Here is a 15537-nt window from a genome sequence, read left to right on the forward strand (position 1 = left end):
TGATAAACATTGAAAAATAAAAAATTGGCAAAGATCTGGCAAAATTCGACCCCACAACCTTCTGCATGCGAGGACTGCACGAAAACTGTAACATTACAGCAAAAGGCTAGTTAACGTTTACTGTTTTTAAAGCTGTAGAGCATCATGAGACATTCCGATATATTTTTTTGACGATTACTTGCAAATGAGGGTCTACCAAAGTGAATGGCTGCAGGGTGTGATAGCTCTGACTTTAACCTGCATCATTGTATAAATGGTTTCAAAAAGTCGATTCCACCACTGAGGCCCACTCCTTGTCAGACTGTTAGCATTAATATCTCTTTGACCAACTCTTAACTTCAGTTATGCCACCCTTGCATCTCTTGTCTACTACAAACCCCGTACCATAATACGTAGGTGTGCTGCTTTCCTCGCAGCAGCATGAAGCCTTCTAACTCCACTGCATCTGTGTCACCCTATCTTGTTCCTCACATGGCTAGTATCCTGATGCTTCTCTCTTCCATCTGATCTATTACCTGTTTGTACTTCTTTGTCATTGACTGTACGTTCCGAAAAATCCTTTAAATTTTAATCTTTGTCGAGAATCTTGGGTGCTCCAACTCTTCTCTTAAAACACTTTTTTGCTGATCACCCTGAATCTGAATGCTTGCTTGTGTTGAACTTGGTTGATGGGAAGTTTGTCTCCCTGGGGTAATCTCGAGTTGATTGAGTAAACACTTTATGAGCTAAAAGGAATATCTGCTGGGACAACTTGAGTCCATCCTGTTATGACTCAAGTTGTCAGCCACTGAAGACAAGTTCAGGTCCCCTGGCATGGGGAAACAGATGCCATTGGCAGCCCCTCCTAACATGGAGCACACCATTCGAGGTGGTGCAGTGGTTAGCATACTGCACTCTCATTCAGGAGGACAACAGTTCAAACCTGTATCCGGCGATCCTGATTTAGGCTTTCCAGGACATGTTTTGAGGCATCAAGGGATCACAAATTTAGCATTGGAGGGCAGCGTGGAGGGTAAAAATCGTAGAGGGAGACCGAGAGATGAGTACACTAAGCAGATTCAGAAGGATGTAGGTTGCAGTAGGTACTGGGAGATGAAGCAGCTTGCGCAGGATAGAGTAGCATGGAGAGCTGCATCAAACCAGTCTCAGGACTGAAGACAATAACAACAACATGATTTCTCTAAATCCCTTCAGGCAAGTGATGGGAGATTTCCTTTGAAAGGGTATGGCTGACCTCCTCCTCCATCCATACCTAATCTGATGGGACCGATGACCTCACTCTTAGGTCCCCTCCCAAAAATCAACCAACCAGCCAGCCAAGCAACCATGGAGCACAGATGTTATGTGGTATGTTTCGGCAGCTCTTCCGCTTTTTCTGCTATCAGGAAGTCCAATTCCTCTAATTCCAAATTACTTCTCCAAATTTAATATTATTTACAATAAATATTTTATTTTGACAACTTCCATAAACAACTGTTCTGTAATTATTCACATTCAAAAAATGTTTTCGTTACAAAACATACATCTGGACAGAGGCAGTTGGATAATGAATGTCCAATTACACAATGCAACAAACAACAATTCAAATCATATAAACCATGTGTTATATAATTCATCCAAACAAATGCAGCTCCACTGACATCGCATTACATATTTTTCATGGGTCAGGTACTTCACGATTTCAGCAGAGGAACTGATTTCCATGCCCTGTAAAAATAAAAATTACATAAAAATGACATTCAGCACACTGTGTAACATTAAACATAATAATCAACCACAAAAAAAAGTTTGAGTCAATGTGTCACATAAAAAAGTGCAACATGAAACTTCAAATAAGTGCGTGTGTTGCAATAAGACACCACGACCACGACTACTACTACTGCTGCTGCTGCTGCTGCTGCTGCTGCTGTGATAGTTTTCAATATGAAGATTTGTTTGACGCAGCGCTCCATAACTACTGCAATCTACAGCCATTTCAACCTGTTTGCTGTTGTCAAGCTTTGGTCTCTCACAAAATTTTTCTTCCACAAACTTGCTTTCCTTAGCAAACTGACCTCTTCTTGATGTTTCGGGATGTGTTCGAGCAATCAATCCATTTTTTACTCAAATTGTGCCACAAATTTATTCTCCCCTAAATTCATTTTAGTACGTTTTCATTAGCTGTGGGATCTTCCACTCTGATCATCATCATTTTCATTCTTCTACAGCACCACACATCTGAAGCATCTATCCTCTTCTTGTCTAACCTGTTTACTGCAAAAGTTGCACTCCATAAAAGGCTACACTGCACATCAAAATCTTCATAAAAGGATTTCCTAACTTTTAAATGTATGTTCAATTATAACAAATTTCTCTTATACAGGAAAGCTTTCATTGCTGTTGTCTGTCTGCCTTTTGCATCATTCCTATTTAGGCTATTTCTCTTATTTTGTTGCTCAAACAATAAAAACCAATACTAATATTAGAGTCTGATTTCCTAATCTCATTCCCTCAACATCTGATTCCATTACCTTTTTATTTTTACTTTTTTATGTTCATCCTATAACTTCTTTTCAAAACACTATTCAATCCCATCCGTTCAACTGATTTTCTATGTACTATACCGACTTACACAGTTCAATATAATCACAAACTGAAAAGTTTTTATTTTCTCTCCCTTACCTTTAATTCTCTTTCCAAGTTTCTCCTTATTTCCTTTACTGCTGGCTCGATACACAAACAATAAATTCAGGGACAGGCTACAACCCTGTCTCAATCACTTCTCAATTGATGCTTCCCTTCCTTGTCCTACGACTGTTATAACTGCTGTCTTGTGTTGTAAATAATGTGTCTCTTGTTGTTGTCCTCCTCCTCCTCCTCCTCCCTGCACTTTATCCCAGATACCTTTAGAATTTCGAAGAGTGCATTTCACACAACACTGTCAAAAGATTTAGAGATATCGATGCTATAGATGTCGGTTTGCTTTTCTCCAACCTACCTTCCTACAGTTCTCGATAACCCAAACTGATCTTCCCCAAGCTTGACTTCTACTGGTCTTTCCATTCTTCTGTTAAATCTGTGGCAGTATTTTGCAGCCATGACAACCTGATGCTTGAATAATAATGATACCTGCCGGTGAAGGTCTTCCTTAGAATTGGAATTATCACACTCTTCTTGAAGTGTGAAAAGTTAGCTTGGGATACCTTTGTTCAAGTGTCAACAAGCATTCTAGGAAATAAGATGTCAGAAAACTATAAGGCTCTTGTGGGCAATCTTCTGCACTGCTACAGTAGATTGGGATGCAACCTGTCTTTAAAGTTACATTTCGTAGAGACCCACTTGGGACTTCTTTCCTGACAACTGTGGCACTGTAACCAATGAGCATGGAGAACGCTCCAACCAGCAAATTTCAGACATGGAAATGAGACGCCAGTGAAAGTGGAGTGCATCAACTTTAGCCAATTACTGCTAGACACTTATCAGGGAATCACTGGCAAAAAACTACAAATGCCATGCACAGTGACCTTCATCTGAGGGATAATACTAAGGTAAATAAATGCATAAACGTATACAGGCAATGACACTGTTGCCAGAACTTCAAAACGAGAGCTAATCTTGCACTTTCATTATCAGCACCCATGAAAGCATAAAAATAGCCATTTTCAAGTCAGTTGCAGAAAAAAAGTAACATTTTGTCGGCTATGTAATTAGGGATCTTAAATGTGAAAAAATTCACTTTTTTTTTTAATGATTAGATGTACAAATTTTGGTTGTCATGCTATGTTCCGGAAGGTAATGCCTTAATGCTTTGAAATAACATTCTGCTGACTGAGGAGCTTTATGACCCGAATATTTACATTTGCAAAAATTTTAAGTTCTCTCTCCAAAATGGTTTTTGCTTGTTTTCTACTTTTGGCTGTTTTCATGCTTTCAACAAATGACTGTTTCTGTTGAGAAGCAGCAGCATTTTCCTGCTGGTGAACTGAGTGCTTTTCTGATTTAAGGTATTTTTATATTACTTTCCTCTCCCCATCCAATTTGATAATTACAAAACCTGCAGAATACAAATTTTGACCTTTTGTGGGCACTCAGCCATGCGAACCACACTGACAGTGCTACAGATAGAACCAACGCTTCGTTAACATAGAATAAGAACTAAAAGTACTTTAGGGGAAGAAATACGCCGAAAGGTTTTGTTTTTCGGTCACAACAGTACGGAGTGTGGACACTATAAACTGCCAGTTGGCCACAAGCATAAACTAGAATTATTAGTGCCAGAGGGAAGAGGAGCAGTGCAGGGAAACAAGTCCTGCCTCTGTCTCTCAGGGCAGCAGCCAACACCCACACTGTGTGTTCCCGTGGAAGCAAAACTGACAAATGGGTATAGGGACCACTGGTCCTTTAAATGCCAAGTTTGGCTGTTTGTAAAGAGGTAGTTCAGGCCCAATCTCTACTGGTATCTGGTGCAACCACAGGTTCTAAACACCCACTCCCTAAAACTGCCACATTAAACGTGTTTGCGTTATACCAACTTTTGAATTTAAGTTAGCAGAAAAAGAAACTTCCTGGCAGATTAAAACTGTGTGCAAAGGTCCCGAGTTCAAGTCTCGGTCCGGCATACAGTTTTAATCTGCCAGGAAGTTTAATATCAGCGCACACTCCGCTGCAGAGTGAAAATCTCATTCTGGTTAGTGGAAAAACATATGCATTTATTTGTTCTAAGAAGCACAGTCGTACCACTGAGTGCTATGGTGCATTACGTGGCATTTATTTTATACAGACCATTCAACCACAGAACCACCCACAATTGTTATGGCATCAGAGCACTGATTACACTAATACACTATGTGATCAAAACACCTGGTTGAAAATGGCTTATAAGTTAGTGGTGCTCTCCATCGGTAACACTGGAATTCAATACGGTGCTGGCCTACCCTTAGCCATGAAGACAGCTTCCATTCTTGCAGGCATACGTTCAATCGGGTGCTGGAAGGTTTCTTGGGGGAAAGGCAGCCCATTCTTCACGGAGTGCTGCACTGAGGAAAGGTATCTATGTCTGTCTGTGAGCTCTGCGTCGGCATTCCAAAACTTCCCAAAGGTGTTCTATAGGATACAGGTCAGGACTCTGCACAAGCCAGTCCATTACAGGTATGTTATTGTCGTGTAACCACTGTGCCACAGGCCATGCATTATGAACAGGTGCTCTATCGTGTCGAAAGATGCAATAGCCATCCCCGAATTGCTCTTCAACAGTGGGAAGCAAGAAGCTGCTTAAAACATCAATGTTGGCCTGTGCTGTGAAAGTGCCACACAAAACAAGGGGGGTGCAAGACCCCTCCATGAAAACCACGAACACAGCATAAAATCACTGCCTCCAAATTTTACTGCTGCCACTACACATGCTGGCAGATGACGTTCACCGAGCATTTGCCATACCCGCACCCTGCCATCACATCGCCACATTGTGTACAATGATTCATCACTCCACACAATGTTTTTCCACTGTTCAATCATCCAATGTTTACAATTCTCACACCAAGCGATGCATTGTTTGGCTTTTACTGGTGGGATGTGAAGCTTACGAGCAGCCGCTTGACCATAAAATCCAAGTTTTCTCACCACCTGCATAACTGTCTTAGTACTTGCAGTGGATCCTGATGCAGTTTGGAATTCCTGTGTGATGGTCTGGATAAATGTCTGCCTATTATACATCACAACCCTCTTCAACTGTCGGCGGTCATTGTCAGTCAACAGGCGAGGTCAGCTCTACACTTTTGTGGTGTACATATCCCTTTGTTTCCACTAAACTATCACATAGGAAACAGTGGACCTAGGGAGGTTTAGGAGTGTGGAAATCTCGCATACAGACACACGACACAAGTGACATCCAAACTCCTGACCATGTTCGAAGTCCGTGAGTTCTGCAGAGCACCCCATTCTGCTCTCTCACGATGTCTAATGACTACTGAGGTTGCTGATATGGAGTACCTGGCAGGAGGCGGCAGAAAAATGCACCTAATATGTAAAACTTATGCTATGTGATAAAAAGTATCCAGGCACCCCCTAAAACATATGTTGTCATGTTCATGTACTTTTTATTTTGCAGACTCGTTCTTACCCAAGTTACCTTTCCAACTTCCCAAATTTGGTTTCACCAAATGATGTGCAGTACCAGTTACCAGAAAATGGCAACATTTCCAACATTTATATGAAGAAAATATAGCTTTTTCTAACTATCTCTGATAAAATACACTACTGTTTGTAAAAAGTAAAACATTCAGAGGCAATGGTCTGCAAGGTACCACGATAAGACAGTGTGTATAACGGCAGAATCATAATAAGTGACATAAATGATAGAGAAGCAGTGTGCACATAGACCCAATAGTGCCGTATTTTGTGTGACTGGACAGGTCAGTGTTAAGCAATGCTGAATCAGCACAGATCAGACATACAAAATGGAAACCAAGTGTATCTACACCTTACTGTCATTACTGAATGGAATATCAGCATGTGAATGCATTCAAATAGGGCAGAATGATTGGTCTCCAGGAGGTGCGTCTGTCATTCCATGACATTGTGGCTCAAAGGGTATGCTGCTTCAACAGTGAGGCTCATGTGGAACCAGTGGAAAGAAGAGGGCCGTACATTGCTCCAGTAGGAGCGATGAGACCACAGTGCGAGATTACTGCCGTATTATCTGCTTGGTCGTAATGGACAGATCATCATCATATAGTGTTGGTGTGACCGTGGAGCACTACAACTGATGGGTACATGTACGCCCTGATGGTTCCACACTGTCTTCTGCAGGCTGGACTGATGACATGCATGTCATTAAATTGGCTTCCACTGACCAGAACCCACCAACAGCGAGGACTGCAATGGGCATGTGAATGTTGAGACTGGCATTTTGAGTGCCAAAATTTAGTGTTTTCAGACGAGTCCTGCATCAACTTATCCAACAGTGATGGCCACACATGCGTCTGATATGACCTTGTTGAATGCAATTGTGCAGATTGTATTGTTGAGCAGCATAGCAGACAAACACCAAGTGTTATTGTTTGGGGTACCACTCCCTATAACACACAAACTTACCTCCTGCATCTCGAGGGCAACCCGAACGGCTACCGCTACATCACATATGTTTCACAGCCTCAGCCTCAGACATTGTCCCTGCTGCAGGCTCTTCCACACACCATATTGCAACACGACAATGCCTGTCCGAATGTGACGAGAAATGTGCACGCATTCTTTGAAGAACGATGGGTACCACTGCTTTCCTGGCCTGCCTGTTCACCTGACATGTCACACATCGAACAACTTTGGGATATGGTCAGTTGGCGACTTATGTTCAGGTCCTCCTGGAGTCACTGTTGATGCTTTGTTGGCACGTCCACAAACTGCATCGCAGAGTATTCCCCAGCAGCATATTTATGTGCTCTTTGATTCTATGCCACGACATCTAGTAGTTCTGATTGCAGCATGTAGTGGTGCTACTCCATATTAAATTTCCACAGTCACAATACATGTATCAACCAGTCTGTAATGCTGGATGTTTGTGTGTCATGTCCCTAATCAGTGGAATAAATTTCACTGCTCACATCTCTTGATCTGGATGTTTCACTTTCTCCAAACTGTAGTTAAATAGCGTCTATTAGATAATTTCACATTTTGAGGCTGAATTTGTGTTTATTGCAAAATGTGAATTTTTCAGGTGCCTACTAACAATATTTTTACTCAGCTTAAGGTTGAACAAATTTGTAATGATGGTGTGACAGGAGTTACGAGATATTCATGAGAAAGAAGAAGAACCCTCTATGCCCCAGAGAACGACTTGCAAATGCACAGACATATCAGTAGTTTTGGCAAATCCAGTGAAGGTGGAATCTTGGGATTATACCCCAGAATAACATGACAAAAAGAGTTTTTAGACAGCATGATAGTGAGTGCCAGACAGATGGGACATTTCATTATCTAGCCAAGCAACACTCTTTGAGCCACATAATCACTTGTACAGCAGGATCATGACAATGAAGTTAGTGCCACAACTCATCAAGAATCCATTGGCTGGCAACATCAGTAATGAATGGTGACAATTAGCAAAAATATCCCAAGCAAGTGATGCTAGCTTAATGTGACAATTAAGCTTTCAACTTACCTATGACAGAAAAGAGAGGCATATATTAGCTTGCATGACTGGGAATCATTGACTTTCAATGCATTGATTCCATTTTATTCCTATCTGAAAGTGCTAAAGATTCATAAAAGCACCCATCAACAAATAGTGTAAGATGAACAACACACACAATTGCCATCCATATTTCTAGATTTCTGGAAAGCATTTTACACAGTGCTCCACTACAGACTGTAAAGAACGTACGAGCATATGGAGTAAGTTCACAGATATGCAAGTGGCTCTGATATTTCTTAAGTAACAGAAACCAGTATATTGCCTTTAATGGTGAGTGTTCACCAGAGACAAGGGTATGGTCAGAAGTACCCCACTGAAGTGTGATTGGACCGCTACTATTCTCTACACACATAAATGATTTGTTGGACAGGATAGGCAGCAGTCTGCTGCCTGTTTGCTGATGATTCTGTGGTGTACAGTAAGGAGTCCACAATGAGTGACAGTAGAGGGATACAAGATGATCTAAAAAAAAAAAAAAAAAAAAAAAAAAAAAAAAAAAAAAAAAAAAAAAATTGTAATTGATGATGATTGTTCTAAATGTGGAAAAAATGTAAGTTAATGTGGATGGGTAGGAAAAACAAACCTGTAATGTTCAGATACAGTATTAGTAGTGTCCTGCCTGACACTGTCAAGTTGTTTAAATATCTGGACGTAACATTGCAAAGCAATACAAAATGGAACAAGCATGTGAGACCTGTGGTATGGACCGCGAATGGTCGACTTTGATTCATTGGGAGAATTATGCAAAAGTGCTGTTCACATGTAAAGGAGACCACATGTAGGACACTGGCATGACCTATTCTTGAGTACTGCTTAAGAGTTTGGGATCCATAGCAGGTCAGACGGGAAGAAGACATCTAAGTAATTCTGAGGTGGGGTGCTAGATTTGTTACTGGAAGGTTCACACAAAACATGTCACAGAGATGCTTCAGGGATTAAAATTGGAACCCTTGGAGGGAAGGTGATGTTCTTTTCCAGGAATACTATTGAGAAAATTTAGAGAACCAGCATTTGAAGCTAACTTCCGAACAATTCTACTGCAAGTAACATACATTGCGCTTAAGGACCAACAAGATAAGATATGAGGAATTACGGCTCATACTGAGGCATACAGACAGTCATTTTTTCCTCACTCTATATGTGAGTGGAACAGGGAAGGGAATGACTAGTAGTGGTACATGGTACCCTCCGCCATGCACCATGTGGTGGCTTGTGGAGTATCTACGTAGATGTAGATATACAAATGACAACTAGAAAAACAGACGAGTTACAGTATCACTTGCTTTGAGCTGATAGAATTTGTTATGGAACATGTACATGGGTTAACAAAAGAACACATTTTCCTTGTTTGAAAGATTGGAAGTGCATTAAAAGTGTATAGCTCTACAAAATTAAAATAGCTGTGTTTTAACAATTTAATTGCCAAACAATTATTTTCATCTACCCACAGTTGATCTGTCAGACACATTATAACAGCTTGCTACATGAACACAACACAAAAATCATCATTAATACACCTTTCTGCATAATTAATACTCCATGTCCAATATTACCACCAAGAAAATAATACTCCACAGAACGTTAATGAGAGCATGTTGTCATAAATCTGTAACAGCTACTAAGCTTTAAGAAGTGCTGCAATTAAGTGATTTTCAATTCATGTTCTTTTCATATTATTTCCCTACTGTTTTGTAGTTATTGGTGGAGCTGTGTTCTTCATAGTACTGAACTAAATGTACTGTACTATGTTTCACGGGACAGATGAGCTCTTTATTAGGAGCCACTCAAGTTTTATGAAAACATCACTCCATAATATTACTATTTTATCTCCTCACACTTACACTGATTAACAGCATACAGACTAGGTGAGCAACAAAAGCCAGTATAAAAGTGTAATGGCGTTTTGATAAATTCATGTATCAGAGAATGAAAAAAAGTGGGGACCTCCAGTCACAAATACTTACTTCAGACTGTCATTGTGCGTTTTGTACTCTAGTATTGTGGTTGGAGGAAGATTCAACACCCTTTTTAAAGTATCTCTTATCCGACCTGTTGTAACTGCATCCGAAGCTGTTTTATTCCAAATGGAGATAATATCTTCCTGTAACATGAATAGAAAATTAGAACGATCAGGTAAATTTATGTAACAGACAGTGTAAGAATTTAAGTTGCTCAGACATTCAGCAATTTCACATAAACAAATCTGCAAAACAGCATTAATTGTGGACAGTGCATAGACCTTAAAGTTAAATGAAAAAATTATTACTATGACAAACGAATGTAGCAGCTTTTGTAAAACAGCAGTCAACTGCTATTACACAACTTCTGTGATTTTATTGCTTGCACAGTAATTTACGAGTGGTATCTGATTGGAATTAATACAGTTAGTGGAAACACTGTAACAGAACTGTTACACAAACAAAGGAAGTCCATAGTTGTACCACAGCAATGCCAAAGATACTTTAATATGCAACTCATGCATCCTAAACTCACAATATGGAAACATTCCATGTGGGAAAAATATATATAAAAACAAAGATGCTGTAACTTAACAAACGAAAGCGTTGGTATGTTGATAGAGACAGTAAAAAACACACACCACAAATTTCAAGCTTTCGCAACCCAAGGTTGCTTCATCAAGAAAGAAGGAAGGAGAGGGAAAAACGAAAGCATGTGCACACACACACATATCCATCCGCAAATATACAGACACAAGCAGACATATATGATATGTCTGCTTGCGAGCGTATACCTGTCCTACCCCCCCCCCCCCCCCCCCCCCCCCCCCCACAAAGTAAGTCTTTCCGCTCCCGGGATTGGAATGATTCCTTACCCTCTCCCATATAACCCACATCCTTTCGTCTTTCCCTCTCCTTCCCTCTTTCCTGATGAAGCAACCGTTGGTTGCGAAAGCTTGAATTTTGTGTGTGTGTGTGTGTGTGTGTGTGTGTGTGTGTGTGTGTGTCTGCGAGTGCATACCTGTCATTTTTTCCTCCCTAAGGTAAGTCTTATCGCTCCCGGGATTGGAATGACTCCTTACCCTCTCCCTTAAAACCCACATCCTTTCATCTTTCCTTTTCCTTCCCTCTTTCCTGACGAAGCAGCCGCCAGTTGCGAAAGCTTGAAATTCTGTGTGTGTGTGTGTGTGTGTGTGTGTGTGTGTGTGTGTGTGTGTGTGTGTATTTTATTCATTGTGCCTATCTACCGGCGCTTTCCCGCTTGGTAAGTCTTGGAATCTTTGTTTTTAATATATTTTTCTCATGTGGAAGTTTCTTTATATATATTAGCGAGCCTCCTGACACACTGAGATAAGAGCCATACATTCTGTCTCAGATTTGGATAAGGCTACTGCTAGCTGTTTCTTACTTGGTCAGGATATCACTACTCCTAGAAATTTAAACTGATTTTCAGATGTCAACTGTCTGTCTTCATAATCTCTGGCCTAGTCTGCATCACAGCAATCTAACATGTGGCAGTCATCTGCTTTAGAAAACAAAAGCTTCATATTCCTTGTACCTTTTAGATGTATAGAAGTTATTTTGACTGCTTGCTGCTGCAGTCTCTGCAATCTTTATAAGATTTTGAAGTGGTGCAAAGATGGGCAACCTGCTTTAAATATGCAGAGTTGGGCAACTTGCTTTAAATGTTGAAAAATGTCATGCTGTTCATTCTCATTATGCACCCATACCACTGGAGCATGGACTACTTTATGACACTGGTAATAGGAACCTCAATACCAGCTGCTTTTCTGTTCACCTCAATCCTGACTTTGTCCTTTCTCGTTGTTTGGTTCAACGTCTTAATGAATCTCATTCTTGTTGCCCGAGTTCTGCCGAGGTCTCTGTTTACTAGGGTATTTGTTTCTACACCATATTTTAAAACTGGTAGGAAACCAGTTTTGTACATGCTCACTTTTGCTTTTTGTGGCATTTCAAAAATGTAAAATTCTGAATTTCACACAGTGCAAAAATTTAGTATCTTATTACAACAACATCAACAGGTCACAATTGTAATCCATCAACTCCTTCAAATACCTCTGTGTTACAATTTGTTTGGACATGAAATTGAATGATCATATAGGTTCATTTGTGGATGAAGCATGTGGCAGAACAATGGAAAAACTGTCTAAAAAGGAGATTAAACAGCTGTGTGCCCACCTAGAATGTTGCTCTAGTGTGTGGGACTCTCACCAAATAGGTCTAATGGGGGAAGCTGAATATATAGAAAGAAGGGCAGCACAAACAGTAACAGATCTGTTTGATCCATGAGACGGTATCACAGAAATACTGAAAAACTTGAACTGGCAGACGTCTGAAGAGAGATGCCCAGTATCTCTCCCTCTCCCTCTCCCTCTCCCTCTCACACCCACTCACCCACACCCCCTCACACACCTCCACACACCCCCCACAAATTACAAAATTTCAAGCATCAACACTGAGTGAAGAATCTAGGAACACACTACAGCCTCTTACATTTTTCTCCATTAGGTACCACAAAATGTAGGCTGCCTGCAATAGCAGCCCAAACATTGGTATTTTTTTATTGCATATGATGCAGTCAGACACCCACAACGACTTCAGTGAAAATGATTAGACTAATTACCAACATGAACAGAGGCATTTAAATAGTAATTCTTCCACTCCATTCACAAACAGATTGAGAAGAAACTAATACATGGTACAATGAATGCAATGCACTTTAATGAGGTTTGCAGAGTATGGAGATGTAGAGTTTCGATAAATGGCTGCTTGAAATTCTAACAGTATCTGAAGAAGGCAGGTGTGTGTGTGTGTGTGTGTGTGTGTGTGTGTGTGTGTGTGTGTGTGTGTGTGTGTCCCCCCCACACACACACACACACACACACACACACACACACACACACAAAACCCACAGTGCCTACCAAGACTAAACTGCCATGAAATTCTATATTTTGTATGTGCACTATGTTTATGACTACACATGTACACACTCTTTCTCACTGTGAGATCATGAGACACTAATCAATGTTCCTCCAACAGATAATTCCCAAACAATAAGTTATGTTGTTGTTGGCTTAGGCACGCAGTTGAGTTTAATATACTACACAAGTAGCAGCACTAGTTTCATTCTGGTTATAATTTAGTTTCTCATGCCATATATTGAGAATATCTGATGCTAAGCCTTTGGTAAAGCAGAAATTCACATTACTATCAGCTCCGAACTTCTAGAATGGTCCTATTTCCCCCCAAGAAGCACCATTCTCTCACTCTTGAAATTACATTTTTCTTTAGAAATAGGATTTAGAGGTGTTAAAATTTCAGTTATTAAAGAAGATTATTATTATTATTATTACTATTATTACTATTATTAATAAACTTAATCTCTACTGCACTGTTATCAGAGGTGACAGTTCCTGCTAAAAGTGTTTATTATGTCAGTTTGCCTCATTTATCATTAATGTTACTGTCAGGGCTAAAAAGAATAGTCATTTCAATAAAACTAAAAGTAACACAGTACCTGAAACCTAATGGAAACCACAGCACCACATATTTCTTCTCCAACCATAAACTGCTCTCCCAACATGGCAAGTACTAAGTTCTCCCAACAACGTGAAACAATTCCTTTCCTCAGTCTGACAACCCACTTTCCACCATTTCGATTTGCTTCATCCTGCGGAAGAATGGTCTCATCGTAATATTTCACAGGATGCCAATAGCAAATCTTTAGTGCCTAACAAAATTATATTCCTCGATAGCAGTTTCTTAGAATAATACAATAATATCTATGCTGCACATACAAGCAAAAGCCTTATTAAAATTATATGAGGCATATCCAGAACATAAGCATCTTTTGTAAAAAAAACTCAAAATCCTTTTTTCAACCAAAATTTATATTTACAAGAAATAAAATTTCTTAAACTATTTTTTCTACATGGTGGCCATAATTGTTCCAACATTTATCATAGCATAAAACAGACTTTTCAATGCCCTCTTCATAGAAAGATGTTGTCAGTGGAGGCAGCCACTGCTGAACACCGTTTTTTTGCATTGTCATTGCTGTCAAAGTGTCTTCCTTCAAAATCACGTTTTGAGATCAAGAACAAGCACTAATCAGAAGATGTGGTATCATTTTATGAAGAGAGCAAAGAAAAGTTTTTTTTCCCACTAAGATGAATGTCGTAACAACAGTGGCAACTATGTAGAAAAATAGTTTAAGAAAAGCTCTTTCTTGTAAAAAGCGTGGTTTGAAAAGCAATATTTTCTTTCCAGAAATACCTTGTAAATCAAACATATAATTCATGAAAAAAATGTAAGTAATGAAATGTGGTAGGTTTCAGCAATGAGTACGTCATTTCACAAAACTGAACACAAAAGAACTTTCGAAAATACTTTCAGTTTTATGTAACCTTTAACACAATTTCAACTATAAGTATAGTTAATAATTTAGGAGTGCAGGTAACAACTGGCCAAACAGTAGGAGCATTGAGCCACTAACAGGCATGCAAGAAATAATGAGAACACCACTAGATTTTTGTATGACTACAACTCCATGCACCTGTTATTTGATGAGTTGTTAGCTTCACTTCTAAATTACACTGTTCAGTCACCTTAATGTGACTATCACCTATGTTTGGCATCAACGTGCATTAACCACTCTCAGATGACAGGTGACAGCACCAGCAGTGGAGGGTGTATAAAGCATGTTGAGGGACATGGAAAACAGTGCACTCATTGTCGTAATGTGGAAATGGAGCAATTTATCTGATGATCATTGGCTTTCGGGCAAGGGTGGAACCATTTCTAAAACAGTTAAGTTTGTAGCTATTTGTGTGGTGCCATGGTTAAAGTATACCATGCATGGCAAAATGGCACTATCCGAAACTGGAGCGAGGCAACTGTAGTGCATTATGAGCCATAGATGACAGGGCTGAACAACAGTTGCGGAGATACGTATGGGTGACTACTGCAGCAGGTGCCCAATTCAAGCACCCACACTGACTGCTATTCATCAGTGACAAAGGCTGGAGTTTGCACACCAGTATCTCAACTATACATCCACTGAGTGGCAACAAATGGTCTTTTCAGATGAATCGTGCTTTATGCTCCATCGCCTGGATGGTTGTTGGCATGCACAGCATGAAATGCCTGGAAGTAAACACCCTAGAACAGCCATAGAAAGGATCCTGGCCAGAGGGCATTCCCAGGGTGACAGAACAATACAAGTATGCTGCTTTCCTTGGGGAATGTGTCCACCACTACAGTTTGTTTTTCCCAGGCAAAATGTCATCACCAACCAGGGCAATGCAACGTCACACACAGCTTGCAGTGTATGTGCATCAATCGAAAAGCACCAGGACAAGTTTACTGTACTTCTCTAGCCCCCAAACTCCC

At 40.1% G+C, this 15537-nt stretch overlaps 1 protein-coding gene across 2 annotated transcripts in view; it reads right to left on the minus strand.

The window, feature by feature from the left end:
- Nucleotides 1-1423: 1423 nt before the first annotated feature.
- Nucleotides 1424-15537, minus strand: part of LOC126271085 (eukaryotic translation initiation factor 4E type 2-like) — a 47067-nt gene continuing 32953 nt past the window's right edge. For both annotated transcript variants that reach the window (XM_049974124.1, XM_049974125.1), the window contains exons 4-6: nt 13664-13816; nt 10132-10268; nt 1424-1707 (exon numbers count right to left, since the gene is read on the minus strand). In XM_049974124.1, coding sequence (XP_049830081.1) covers nt 1674-1707; nt 10132-10268; nt 13664-13816 — 324 coding nt within the window. In that variant the 3' untranslated portion in view covers nt 1424-1673. The remainder of the gene's footprint in view (nt 1708-10131; nt 10269-13663; nt 13817-15537) is intronic.

The sequence above is a fragment of the Schistocerca gregaria genome, chromosome 1 (genome assembly GCF_023897955.1).
Source record: "Schistocerca gregaria isolate iqSchGreg1 chromosome 1, iqSchGreg1.2, whole genome shotgun sequence".
NCBI classification, from domain to species: domain Eukaryota; kingdom Metazoa; phylum Arthropoda; class Insecta; order Orthoptera; family Acrididae; genus Schistocerca; species Schistocerca gregaria.